We start from the raw sequence: 14,326 nt of genomic DNA, 5'->3' as shown, positions 1-14,326 counted from the left end.
ACCACCAGAGCTGAGGGGAGAAGGAAGCCCAGAGAATGTTTCATCCCCACAGTAGCAAGAGCTGTAGAAGCCAGGCTCAGGAGAGGCAGGAAAGGAGTGGGTGGGGGGCTGCGGGAGGAGAGGGAGCCAGTGGGGGTGAAGTGACTGACTGCAAATCATTGCAGTGCCTTCTCTGACAGCAGCCCTGTCCTCATTGCAGCCCCCAGCTCCACGGCCTCCTGACAAGCAGCCTGTGTGCTCAGTAGTTTTGCTCATGGCTAATTACAGGAGAACAGCTACTAAAACACAAGCCTACAGCCGGGAAAGGGCAGAGATCGCTGGATGTGCTGAGCTGTGGGCAAGAAAGAGTTAACGGCCCATGGCTCATGAATGGGTGTGGTTGAGAAATAAATAGCAGAATGCTTGTCCGGAGTGTGGAACAACCGTGCAGTGCGGCTGGTGCCCAGGGAGGAGCAGCGGGCGGGTTTTGCTTTAGATCATGGCTTTGGGCAAAGGATAAAACTCCAGGTGTGATCAGTGGGAGCATTGCTCAGCCCGGGAGGGAGGGTGTGGAGCAGGAGAGACCGGCTGGTTGAGAGCAGGGCTGGGGCTCCGGCTAGCCACGCCTCCATTCGTGTTAGACTCGAAATGTTGTGCATGCTTCCCGCAGCTGCAGAGGACAGACCAGTGTGAGCGCTCCCGGACCCTCATCTGCTGCAGACTCTCTCCCCGAAGCAGTGTTTTTCATGGCTCCAGCTGAGCAGCATCTGTGCCTCCTGCTCTTGCTAACCTGCTGCTGCTCCTTGACAGAAGCACAATTTCTTTCGTGGCTCTGGGGGAGTCAAAAAACCCCCAACATAAAGACCCTGCCCTCCCCAGGGAGCCCCACAACAGAGGTCCAGACAACAGAACTGCTTACATCTGGTGTGGCCCCTGTGACACAGGCTGTTCTGCTGGCTACTGCGCAGCAAGAGGACCAAGTATGGAGTATGCCCTCAGTCACGAGCCAGGAGCCGTCCATGGACACCGCTGTGCCCACTCGGGCACCATCTGCCGTGCCTCAGGGCAAGAAGGAGAACATCACGGGGGTGGGGACTAAGATCCTGGATGTAGCCGAGAACATCAGTAGCCTGCCCCAGAGGATGGGGAACACGGGAGAGCCCCCAGCCGCTGCTCCTCTGACAACCACTCACGCTGGCCTGGCTGCTCCAAGCACTGCAATGGGGCTGGCTAGCCTTGAGAACATGACTACCAACTCTACAGGGCATGGCCACAGCCCGCTGGGGACCAGGCAGCCAGACGCTTCACTTCCCGTGTCAACAGGGTCTCCCCCTGCCTGGAATGGGACTCGGGCACTCTTACAGAAGCCTGCGGCGGCTCCTCCAGGTAGTACTTCTTTCCCATTTTCACCAGGTGGTGAGGTGCCGGCCTCCCAGGAACACCTCTCAGCAGAGGGCCAGGAAGGTGCTGCCCTCCCAGAAGCCAGCGCTGTCTGGGGAGTGACCTCAGAAAAGAGAGGAGGCATTTCAACAATGGCAAACACTCTGGACTGGCGGGAGCTGCAGACCGATATCGACATGCATGACTGGATTCCAGCCCAGCTGACAGGTTCTTTAGACAGCTGGCTATCCCATTATGTTGCCCATTCAAACCAGTCAGCCTCTTACGGGAATAGTACCCATCACAGCCTTAAAAATAACAGCAGCCAATCAGTGCAGAGCACTGAAACTTCCACAGTGCATTTTGGGATAGCAGTGGCTGATTTAAATAGGAACCGTGCTGAGGCCGTTTCTAATACGAATGCAACTAACTCTCAGGATTTTTTTTCTGCCAATAATTCTGACTCCCTTGAGTTTGATTTACTAACCTACACTATGCAACTCTATAACAATGGTAGCGCAGGGCTTGCTTCCTTCTTTCCTGGACTGACTCTTACAGCTGGCCGTTGCTTGCCCTTCCCAGCCGATCTGTCATATTGCAACCACCTGGGCATAAAGCATTTTAGATTACCGAATTATTTCAATCATAGCAGCGAGGTGGAAGTTTGGGCAGCTTTGCATGAGTGGGAGGGGCTCCTTCAGTCTCGGTGTCACCGCTACTTGGAATGGTTTTTCTGCTTGCTGCTGGTCCCGGGGTGCAGTGCTTCTGTCCCGATCACACCCCCACCTTGCTGGGGGTTCTGTGAGGCCCTGAAAGATCTGTGTTGGATTCATTTGAAAGAAGGGCGCCTCCCGATATCATGTGACTCTCTCCCTGCAGAGGATGCTGGGTACCCTTGTGTGTTTGTGAATGTGTCTGCAGGTAATCTGACCGGGGTAATATTTCTTACCTGTTTTTCTTTTCTTTTTTCCCCCTCCTCTTGCTAAGCTAAATCTGTTCTTGCTTGGAAAACTGCCAGGATTTGTGGTGGTAAAGCAGTGACTCCCATCAAACTGGCCCCCCACCCTCTCCTTCCATTGGTGAGTCAGTGCAGAGGGAGGAATGGGATGGTCTGGCGCTGCTGAAGGTGTCCCTAGCTCTCCTGGCCACTATCTTTAGAGTTCTGCCGTCGTGGAGCTGATGTGCTGCCCCATGGTTGTGGCCAGTCCTGCTAGCTCAAAGGCGCTCAGGCTGCACTGCTGGAGAGGCCGGCGCTTTGTGCCAGACACTGAAGGGACATGAATAGCAATTGGGGTAGGGGGCAGGTGACTCCTCCTCCCTCCCTCTGCCCAGCTGCACAACCCCTCTCGCTTTGGGTTGGCGGGCAGGAGAGAGGTGCAATCCATTCTCTCTTCTGCTGAAGAGAAGGGTGTGAAATCACTGAACGACTCTGCTGCTGCTATTGTATTTGGGTCCGTACCTGTGGCTCCTGCGTTCTAGCCGTTCTCATTGTATCCAGGCATGTTTGGTGTGGGACTCAAAGAGCCAGGGGTGGGTCTGTTTCAAATCACTGATAATTCTGATGGGTTTTACAACAGGTGCTTTCTTTCTGGAGACTCCCACTTTCCTAGCATGGCTTTGGGAAGATGGCTCAGTGTGGGGCTGGGGTGCTGTACGTCCCTGACGCTCAGGGACTCTTCACTGGCTGTGGGTGATGCAGTGAACATTGCCTTCCAGATTTCCTTCCCTCTCGCTCCCCTGCTCCCTTCAAGCAACTGCATGTGCAACAAGACCTCTATTGACTTGTGCAGCATGGAGCACAGACCCTTTCCTCTGTCGTTCTGGCCCTGTAATCCTCACTAGCACAGTCTTTGGGTAGGGCCTGGGTTGACACTGTATCGATGCCCTACCACTGAGCTGGGGGCTGTTCCCTCCTTCCCTGTCTATGGGAGTCCCCTGCACACTGCACCACACTGTCTATGAAACCTTCCAAGAGTAAGAAAGCAAGTTCCTTCCAGAGATTACTCACTCACTCACTCTCTCTCTCTGTCTGTGCTCTAGTGATAAAGAGGAGAGTTTTGTGCCAGGTTCCCAGCCCTAAAAAGATATGACATTAATCCTCATTCTGCTAACTCTTCAAAATATTGTATTAACATGACCCAGCTGGACTCACTCCCACCACGGTCACTGGCTTCAGGATCTGCAGGTCATGAGAGTGGGGCTGCTAGCAGGTGTGTGGGCCATCCCCGGACCATCCCGCTGTGTTAAGTGTACACTCCTAAAGTCAGTGGCATACAGAAGATCTCCGGCGCCCAGAAGCCAAGCCTACATTTGTGCCCCCGTGGAGGGCAGGAGGGGTCCAAGTGCCGCCCCCCAGCTGCCCTAGGGAGGGGGGTGTCTGTACCTGCGGTGGGGAGAGGGGACGCAAATGTAGGCTGGGCTCCGCTGCCCTCCTCCCTGTACTTATCCGGCGCCCGCCTCTCCTGCTGCAGCCTGACGCTGGCTTGGATGGGGCAGCCTCTCTGCCCAGCCTGGGGGGGCTGGGTAGGCCCTTCATGACACGTGCGTGGGGAGCACAGGAGCGGAAGCGGGAGCAGCTGCCCCTCAGCCTCCTGCGCCCCCTGCCTATTGTGAAGGGCCGGCCTGGCACCACGCATTTACCAGCCACTCCAGGTATGCCTCGGATGGGGTGGCCTCACCCACCCTTGGTACTCCACTGCCTAAAGTGTATGAAGTCAGGAGTGATACACTTTCTCACAGATCTGCCGTCCCTTCCCTGCTGTGTGTATACAGCATGGAGGGCCAGCATCTAGGGTCCAGGCCTTGGGAAGCGGAAGCACAGCCTGGGAGCTGGCATTGTTGGGAAAGCACTGAGTGACACTTAAAACACGAGACCTTCCTCTATCCTCATCTAAGGCTTTGGACTGAAGTCTTAATCTAATTCTGTCTGAGTTCACCTCTGTCAAATCAATGTTGCTGCCAATTCGTCATTGCTTTCTGCAAGGCTGACAGCCAGAGAGACAATCCCGGCCACATCCTCTGCTCAAATTTTGAGAAGTGTTAGAAATACAGGAGGTTAAAAACTCCCGTGAATGTCTCATGTTGCTAACCAGCTGTTGTTCCGGTGCCTGGCTTGCACATGCTTCAGGCAGTGCACCAGGGTACTGTTCCCACAGTCTGAATGCACTGTCCTTAGTGATGCATGTTCCAAATTCACTCGCTCTGGAATTCCACGTGACAGCTTTTCTATGCATTGAATCACTGAGGCCAGAGAGGAACCAGAAGGCAGAGGTTTTAATAGAGATGTCATGTCCCTTCTTTCATCTCTCCCTTCTGCTTCCCCACTTTATCATACCCTGGGCTATTTGTTGAGCTCTCACTGTGCTTACCAGTGTTGTGCACTTTAAGTTAAAAATTCCTTGTGCTATGCCAATTAGTCTTTGGCTGACAGCTTCCCACGCTGCTCCAAGTGGTGCTGCATTCTCTTGATGTGCTGTTGGCTTCCTCTGAGCAGAGCTGTGCCTGGCACAGTGCGTGAGTTAGGTCTTGTGCAGTCTGCTGGATGTACAGGGCCTGGGCAGCTCTCCGATGTTAGTGCACCTCTGGGGAAGCACAGATAGATATTCTGTTCAGCAACCAGTCTGCCTGTGTCACATTTTTTTCTAATGTTCTTACATTTATAAGGACCAGTTTCTTCCACCCCGTACTCTCACCCAGTGATGCCTTCCTTCTCCAGTGGTCCCTTGCAGAAGAGGGACAACTCACTGTGAGTCAGTCCACAGATAACCAGGCATTAAGCTCAGAAGGAGCCATCATCATTGTCTAGTCTGACCTCCTGGTTAGCAGAGGCCAGAGAATGTCACCTGGATTCCCATGTCCAGCCTGCATCTTGTGGTTGAGCTAGAGCCTCTCTTTTAGAAAGAGATGTCCAGTCTTGATTTAAAGATTCCAGGTGATGAAGACCCCAAGTCTCTGCAGAGGGAGTACAGGACTCTGGCCCACCTCATTGGGTGGCCAGCCCTGCTGTTGGAACTAATCAAGACCAGTCCTTGCATTCGGGGGGAGGGGGGAAGAGTGCTGAGCTGTGTCTGCTCCTTGGGTAGCTCTGCAGGGACAGGGCACTAAATTACTGGAAGCTAGTATAGACCAAACTCTGGTATGTTTCTCCTTCTCCTGTAAAGGTTATACTCTGTAGTGCAGACCATGACCGCATCTGCACTAAGCCTGGCTAACCTTTCTTCTTGGATACCCTCACAGGACAGCTGACTGAGTTCCTTTTTGTTGTGGTTAATTATTTACACATTAGCAAATATTTGGTTCCCATTGTCGGGGAAGCAGGGATAGCATTTTGTTTTCAACATATGTTTTATTTGTAGTACAAGTCAACCAAAAAAAGTGCGTCTACATGCACACACGCACAGGCAAAATGTACCAGGGCTGTTCTCTAAAGGGATAGAAATGCAATTCAGAGCCATGTCACCGACTGGGAGTACACTTAAATTCTGTACTGTCCTGCCAGTGAGAACAGGTTGTTTGTTAAACTGTATGTGTATGTTCTATCCTAGCTAGAAATTAAGTACCACAGTGTGTTAGAATGACTGTGACTTGAATATTTTTAGGAGACTTGGATTTTCTTTTCACTGTAGTTGGAACCGGTGATGTGTCCTGCTAGATGTTTTCACCAGAACACCTGTTCATTTGAACAGAGCATCTGGCTATCTCAGACTAGCCGACCCAGCCATCTTGGAGTCACACCGTTTGTGGATTGCAGTACCTGGACTAACGATTTAACTCATTTTAGATAATTTCTTTCCATTTTTTAAATGTTGGAGCCGACTCTAATGAGCCTTATTCCGGGTCTCTGTAGGTTCCTTGTTCCCCTTATTTTTGTCATGTCTGTGGAGTTAGTTAAGGTCAGTGGATTAAAGCTCAATTGCAATGACTTTGAAGGAGATACCGTGCCCCTTTTAAACAATGGAATTCTTTATCTTGGGGATTCCCATCAGCAAGTATAAAGTGCCCCCACAATGTCTGGGAGCAGATGGTCTGTTTGACAAGAGGGAAGGAGGAGAGTGCAGCGACAATTGGGTACTCTTATGTATGTAAGGATGTTTCCCTACAGGACTTGACCTTTCATTAATACTGCCCTTGCCACTGAAGAGTTACTGTTTTTAGCCTGTCCCTCAAGGGTGGACATGAAATGTTCTCAGGAATGCTGTCGGTCACACAAGGGCGTATTGGACTGCACAGCGAAATGTTCCCAGGCCAAGAGTACCAAAAAAAAAAAAAAAAAGCCCTCTGGAGAGGAAAAGCTGTTGATGGCTAGCTTATGGAAATGGGGCTTTGAGTGGGGACAAAGCCAGGCAGCCTAGTTAAAGAGCAGCTGGCTTGCTGTTTTGTATTTAGAGACAAGCTACTGATAAGAACGGTCTCTGGATTGTCACTGTTCTTAGGTGTTTAAAGGGCAGTGGGATATTTGAGTAGTTTGTTTGTTTTTTTAACAGTTCATCTGCTCCTGCTCCGTGTTTCCCACCTGAAGTTAGAATTGGCTAGGACATCGATATTTCCGCAAGGGTTAACTGGGATACTGCAGAAAGAGGGGATTTGATTTCTGTCTCCCAGCATATCCCAGCAGGATATGTAACTTGTCCCATTCCTCCCCTTCTCTGACCCTTCCAGGCAGCTGTGTAAAGTCTGCCACAGTTTGCTATATTTTACCTTGCTCTGTAACCCAGCCCTCAGTGCACTAGTCTGGGTTAATTTCTAAACTGCATGGTATTTAATTAGCTTCATTGTTTTCTCTAGATACTCAACAGCTTTGTTTTCTTTCTCAGGTTTGTAAGGCAGGGCATCTGAGGCTTTTCCCACTGGCTCTTTGAGCCTGTGGCAGGCATGAGTCCTTGAAAGGGAAAATGCCAGCATTGGCCAGAAGGACTGATAGGTAGCCTAGAAGATTTAGCTTTCACACTTAGGATCTTTCTCTCCCTGGGTGTGTCTGAGCACACACCCTCCTGGGAGCCTTGAGGAGCAGCTCTCTTGGGGAGGGGTCTCTCACTTCCCTGCACTGAGCTGCGTTTGGAAACCGAAGGTACATAGAAGATGTCTGAAACCAAGGCACCGATAGAGCCGTTTACAGATCAAATTGGGCAGCAGGACACCAGCTGCCACGCGTACCATGCAGCTCTAGGACTGGGGCAGGCCCAGCCCCCAGGCAGAGATTGGTGAGGGATTCTCCTCTGTGCCCGGCAGATTCGGCCCATGGGCTCTGTGAGAGGCAGAGAGGCAGCGGGAGCAGCTGAGCTGTTACAAATCCAGCGCTCGATCCAGGCTCCTGCCGCGGCCACATTGTTGCTCCAGCTGCGCAAAGTGGCCATCCAGCCAGGGTGAACTCCAGTGCAGGGATGTACTGAGGGCGTGGCCAGAGTGCTACAGCACTTCAAAACCCCTTGGGAGCTGCGGCAGGCAGAGCAGCCCAGTGGGCCCTGTATCAGGGGACCACAAATCCACTTCCTCCCCTATCCCATACAGTTGAATGCCAAGGCACCTATAATTGTGCATTAACAATAGCATGGCAAACAGGGAGCCCTACATGCTGCGTGCTATGGACAGGGTTGTGTCCGAAAAGCGTGTCCTCCAAGAGGCCTGGAGAGTTCTGTCATTCCATAGTGCTTCCAAGCCAGGGCATGAGCTTGGAGAGGGAGGTTTGCAAAAGTGACTGGCGTGTACCTTAGAAGCCGGGAGACAAATGCAAAGAGCAGAATAGAATGTTCATTATTTTTATCAAAATCTTGTGGTTTTAAGCCAACTTCATGCTTTTTAAGGTCTGACTCCTGATTTTTGACGGATTGGGGTTGGCAATATCACTGTATTTTACACTCTTCTGATGTCCCCGGGTTAGTTTTCTGCTGCTACATCTCCCCTTTCTGTTCCCTCTACATGGATCAGTTAACTCATTGAGGTGAGGTTTCCCCCTCCACGAACATCCCCGCTGTGTATGATGCCCTGTCTCAGGCAATGCTGACCTGCTTTGCCATCTCTGTCACAGTGTGCTTGTGATTCCAGGCAACAAAGCTGTTGATGTTAGGAATGTTTAGTTATTTCCTCATCTTTAGCTGTTGTTCCCATTCCGTTTGCTGAGTGGTCAGGGAAAGGCAATGCCATCTTGCATCACTGCTCTCTGGATGTTTTTATTCCTTTTAAGTAAAGATTTGTGGAGGGTTTTAGGTACATTTAAAGTGGATTCAAACATTTCCCTGCCAGGTAATATGCCTCCACTCTCCTCGGCTCTCTGTAGGGGCAAATATTTATCTTGATTGTATGATCGATAATTTCCAAAGGTTGATGGTTAGGATGAAAATGTACCAGATTGACTAACATTCGTTTCAGTCCTTGGAGAGTGCATGATTAGCTTAACCACTTACGTTTGTGTGTGTTAATGGAGAAAAAATATTAACATGTTTTACCTTAAACAGAGTGAAGCTCTGAAAGTGGTGTCCTTTCCCAATCCTAGCGCACAAAGCTGGCATTTCAGTCCAGTGGATGGCTTCTGTTCCAAGAAACGTTGGCTTAAAATGGCAATGAAGAGCGAATGCAATTATCTTTCCCTCTGGCTTATAGCAGCTTGTCAGATGGACTGCTCTCTTGTGAATATTTGGGTGGAAATATTGGTTGTTTGCCAAGAGTGAGGAAGAGATCTCGTTGTTGTGGCTTAACACTTCCTCTCAATAAAGCAGCAACTGCTGTATTTCACAACTGTCCCTCATACAGAGGGACTTCATTCATTTTAGACCTAATTTTATGAACCTTTTATTGGTGTCATTTATTGTTGTAAATTATCCACAATGGAAATGTGGAACCACAAAGCTGAGGTTGTAGGAAAGGTGGTGCTTGTTCACAAGAAGACACCCCTTTCCCTTGTTAGAAGTGAGAAGGGCAACAAAAGTGATTACGGGTATGGAACAGTTTCCATAGGAGGAGAGAGAAAAAGAATGGGACTGTTCAGCTTAGAAAAGGGGTGACTAAGGAGGGATATGATAAAAGGTCTATAAATTCATGACGGGTGCAGAGAAAGTGAATAGGGAAGGATTATTTACTTCACATAACAGATGAACCAGGTGTCACCCTATGAAATTAATAGGCAGCAGGTTTAAAACGAATAAAAGGAAATATTTCTTCACACAGTCCACAGTCAACCTGTGGAACTCCTTGCCAGAGGATGTTGTGAAGGTCAAGACTATAACTGGCTTCAAAAAAGAGCTAAAGTTCCTGGAGGATAGCTCCATCAGTGACTATTAGCCAGGATGGGCAGAGATGCAACCCCATGCTCTGAGTGTCCCTAGCCTCTGTTTGCAAGAAACTGGGACTGGACAATAGGTGATGGATCACTCAATGATTGTCTGCTCTGTTCATTCCCTTTGAAGACCCTGGCACTGGCCACTGTCACAAGCTAGGATACTGGGCTAGATGGACCACTGGTCTGCCGCAGTGTGGCCATTCTGATGTTCTTATGTCTTATGGAGTCCCTCCTTTTGGGTCCTGTTCACATAATTAATAGATGGAAAGCTAGGAAAACAGGTCTAACATCTGAGGCTGTGTTAGAGCAACGACTGAGCATGGAACGGCTGCTGCTTTCAGCTATGCAGTCACTCTACTACTACTATCTGACTCATTCCTTTGATAGAATATGAAAAGTCATATATTTATAATATAATATAAGACATAATGTATAAAGCCAAATATTCTCTCCATATAAAAATATATTTTAGCTTTGAGTACATAGGACTTTTGCTTTTCTTCATACTTACTCCATTACGTTACTTACTTTTCCTAAAAAATCAGTGCTGCATGTTTCTGAAGCTCCATAGGTGAAGAGGGATGTTTGTATGCACTGTATGATGTGTATGTAAAGAGACTCTCTCTGATTAAATTAAGTCATGCTTTAAACAAGGGAGGAAGAGCTGGCAGTATTCATGTGGAGCTGGCCCCAATCCTGCAGTGAGATCTGCGTGTCACAGGGGCCGGTGAGCTGAAGGAATCTGTTGATGTCTGCATCACTTTGTGCGAGGTTCAGTCTCTGGTTAATGGTACACTTAGGATGCCGTGTCAGCATGATGCTCCAGTATCCGGGCTCCAGAAGCAACAGGAATGTTTCTCTACTATGTCAACCATGGGTGTTCAGGGAGCGAGAGTCAAGCCCCCAAAATTATGAGATTGTTTTAAATTATAAACTTTTTGCCATCTGGTTTCTGAGCCTGTAGATGGCAGTGTGTGGGTTGCAGTCACAAGGGGCTGTGGGAAGTAGAGCATAAGTTGGAGTGGCTCTGAGACTGCTCTAACTTTTATTGGACACCAGGCAGATCCCTTCATGGTCTCCGAATATAGCAAGCCCCAGTCCTCCATCCCTGCCCCATGCTCAAAATGGAGTAACTGGGAGTCAGCCCCCAGGGATTTGCCTTGTTGTAAAGTGTTGCAAGAAAGAGGAGAATCAGGGCCAATATTTTCCAAAGGCAGAAGAACTGTTGTCACCTGGAGTTCTTGCAGCAGTTTCTCTTATTCATGTATCTGTTGGTAGCTTTTAACCTCGTGCTTAACCCTTCATGTTGCTCCTCTTCTTGGCTGAAAAATTGTTGTTTTCTACTGTTGTTTTAGTGGATTTAAGGGATTGACAATTTATGCTCAGGAAGCGGAGTGCCAGGTTATTTTCTCTGGTGCTCTACATGTGATAGATGTGGATCTTGTCGGCTTGAAGTGACTCCAGTGGTTTCAAAGACAATAAAGCTTCAGGCCTGGGTTTTATCAGCCTTGCTGTGATACTGCTGGGAGTCTCAGCAACGTGGGAATTTGGAACAGCCGGTGTTCCGTTCATGGCACCAGCTCAGGGGCAAAATAGTTGCATCACATCCCAAGCTTTCTGGCATTCATTTCTTGTGCTATTCCCAGCTGCCAATGGCTATAGGACAATAGGCTGTTGTAGTCAGCAGCACTGGGGGGAATCTTGATCAGGGCTAGAAGTGATCCCAGCTCTCTGCAGTCTTTTTCATGGCACGCAGCCCACCCCACTGGCAAATCCGTCTGCTTCCCCCTTCTTCTTTGCCCCATCCTGCACATACATTCAAATTCAGCTCTGCTCTTCTCCCCTGGTTTACTAGGACAGAATTTGTAAGCTGTCTCTGCTTGGAGATATCTGCCTGTGTTTGTGCCCTTCCTGATGTGGCCCGGGGATCCAGCTGTGGGGCACGATGTGTTTGCATTATGCTGGTAGGACGTGCCTGGGCTACACCTGGCAGCCAGCCGGGGGTCTCGAGACAGCACACTACAAATAGCCGTGTGGACGTTGCAGTTCGGGCAGAGACTCCAGCTGTCTACCAGCACTCAGACACGTGGGAGCAGGGGATGCCCGAGCTGCAACAGCCACACGGCTGGTTTTGGCACACTAGCTCAAGCCAAGCTAGCCTAGGTCTGCTGCCCTTACGTGTGCTGAGTGCTGTCTAGAGAGTCCTGTGATCTCTTGGCTGGGATGTGGGACAGACATTAGGGGAGGGAAAGTTGATGGAACCAAATAGTGGGCGATCAGTAATTTGTATGGTTTTGAATAATACTGATCTCTGACAGCATCGATGCAGCAGGACCCTGACTGGCCCTCGGGGTGGTACTCAAATGTCAGTATTAACAAGGAGGTTGCTGGTTACTGAAATACTTCTGAACTCTTTGGGAGATTAATTTTGATGGACTGTTTCATGTAAACTACTCGTGCCACAAGAAAAGCCTAACTTTTTAATTCACAGCTGTTTGCAGTGTTTGCTCGTGATTCCAGAAGCAGGTTGGTAAACTGGAAGAAAGGAGCCAATTTGGAATGGGGAAGGTGATAAATCATTGGAACAACCTACCCAGAGGTTGATGGTGAATTCTCCGTCACTGGGCATTTTAAAATCACGACTGACTGTTTTTCTGTCTCTTGTTCAAGGACGGCTATTTGACTTGAAGCAGCAATTAATTCTGTGGCCTGTGTTATGTAGGAGGTCAGACATGACTGGGTCCAACTCTGGAAAAAAGCAATCTTTAGCAATCCCTTTAAAATAATAATTTTTTTGCTAACTGAAATACTTCCAGTAAGCATTGGGATCAAAACCAGGTAATTCTCCCAACTCTACTTGCTGAAAAGCTATTTTGGAAGCAGGGTTGTATATGTACAATAGCCCTATTTGCCTCAAGTGCAAAATACACTTAAAAAGCTACCATGCATCTTGTTCTATGACCCCTTTATAAAGAGAGGGGTGGGCATATGTTATGAGAAACAGTCCCACACCTTCACAGCGTGCCAGGGCCAGCACGCACAGTTGCATTTAGCACTGTGTTACCTAGATCCATAGATTTTGAAAAACGATCCCTCTTCTCGCCTGTCCCCACAAGTGTGGGATGCTTCCTGTCCAGGATACCTGTGTCGCTGTGGCTATTTTTGCCTGCTGTTGGGAGGTGCAATCTCAGCTCAGTGCAGGGTTGCGAGAGGCCTGTTGCTGTTTCTTGGGAAAGCAAAAGTGCTGTGTCTGTAGTCTTGACAGCCTCCCTGCATGCTGGGTGTTATACCATAGAAGTAAAAGATTTCAGTGCACGCTTCCTCTGTTCTCACAGAACCACTCCATGGTCCAATAGCAGGCACCGTCCTGAACTTCACACAGCCGAGACCAGCTGGCATAAATTTACATACTTGTAATAGCGTTTTGTCTCTGTTGTGAAGGATTACAATAAATGTTCCGCACATCACACGTTTTGTTGTCCAGTGGAAGTAGGTGTTTTCCAGCGGTTTCTGTTTTCTGGGACTTCTATAATAAAAATATATATATATTTACGGATACCAACCACATGTCCATTTTTCTGGTGAGCCTTATTTTAGGTGTGTTAAAGGATCATTTCTCCTGGAGATTACATGGCCAGTGGTGGCATTACAGATGCAAATCCAGCATGACTGGCTTTCTTGTTTCTTCATGAGGCGATGAGTTTAGATGTGGTTAGCGTTTCTCTCAAACAGACCAAGGTTTTTCTGTTGTACTTGATGTTTGAGGTCAGGCAAATTATTCCTGGGCTGTAAAGGACATTCTCCCCTCCTGTACTGTAGAGCCCTCCATGGTGAGCCTACCTCTAGGGGTGGAGGAAATTGTCAAAGGTGTAGTTTCAGTGGGAGTTAGGTAACTACTACCTTAGGAAATCTCCCTGTCGTGGTGGTGGTCAGATGAGAGCTGCAACATTACAGTTCTTCCTCTGGATTCTCCCCAGGTATTTGTGGAGCACTGTGCATCACCCTGATTATGGACAGGTTTGTTCCCAGAGCTCCCCATCCATGGAGGAGGGGACAGAGCAGCCCATAATTTTCTCTGTATTTTTGCCCCTTCACCCACAAGCATGTGAATTTGCCGGCTCCTTTCCTCTGGGGATGCTGCTCTTCCTGAATGTCTGTTTTCTTCTACTGGTTTCTATTATGTGTTCTGCCTGGATTGATTGTAAGCTAGGCTCCTCGGGGCAGGGGCTATCTGTGTGTGTATGGTGCAGGGCCCTGATCCCTTACCAGGATTTCTATTCCAGAGGGGTAGCTGTGTTAGTCTGTATATAGCAAAAACAATGAGAGTTCTGTGGCACTTTAAAGACTAACAAATTTAATTTTTGTAGGCATAAGCTTTCGTGAGACTCAGCTCACTTCATCAGATGCAGAGGTAGAATGATACAGTAAATAGGAAACATAGATATACAAATGCATAGAGAACAATGGGGGAGGTGGATGAAAGCTGAGTACTTGAGGACTAATGACAGTCATTGAATAGGAGGTGAGAATGGGTGAGCAAAGCAATTTACCTCTTGTAATGAGAGAGCCATTCCAAATCTCTCAAGTTTGAATGTGTCAAATTTGCAGATCATTTCTAACTCAGCAGTTTCTCTTTGAAGTCGGTTTTTGGAGGTTTTTTTGTAGAAATACGACGACTTTCAGGTCAGTGACAGT

General features: G+C 48.6%; 1 protein-coding gene across 8 annotated transcripts in view; it reads left to right on the top strand.

The window, feature by feature from the left end:
- The window catches only part of COL18A1 (collagen type XVIII alpha 1 chain), a 219,766-nt gene that overhangs the window by 113,243 nt on the left and 92,197 nt on the right, over window positions 1-14,326 (top strand). For 4 of the 8 annotated variants that reach the window (XM_067548597.1, XM_067548596.1, XM_067548595.1 and 1 more), the window contains exon 1: window positions 630-2,280. The exons of 1 other annotated variant lie outside the window; for it this stretch is intronic. In XM_067548597.1, the coding sequence (XP_067404698.1) occupies window positions 726-2,280 (1,555 nt within the window). In that variant the 5' untranslated portion in view covers window positions 630-725. Of the gene's footprint in view, window positions 1-629; window positions 2,281-14,326 lie in introns of those variants that run through there. 3 more of the 8 variants (XM_067548599.1, XM_067548598.1, XM_067548601.1) reach the window with 3 other exon arrangements.

The sequence above is a fragment of the Emydura macquarii genome, unplaced genomic scaffold, assembly GCF_026122565.2.
Source record: "Emydura macquarii macquarii isolate MOO-44397 ecotype Brisbane River unplaced genomic scaffold, CSIRO-AGI_Emac_v2 contig_1253, whole genome shotgun sequence".
NCBI lineage: Eukaryota > Metazoa > Chordata > Testudines > Chelidae > Emydura > Emydura macquarii.
The sequence above is the reverse complement of the archived record's forward strand: the minus strand, read 5'-3'. Positions and strand labels throughout refer to the sequence as shown.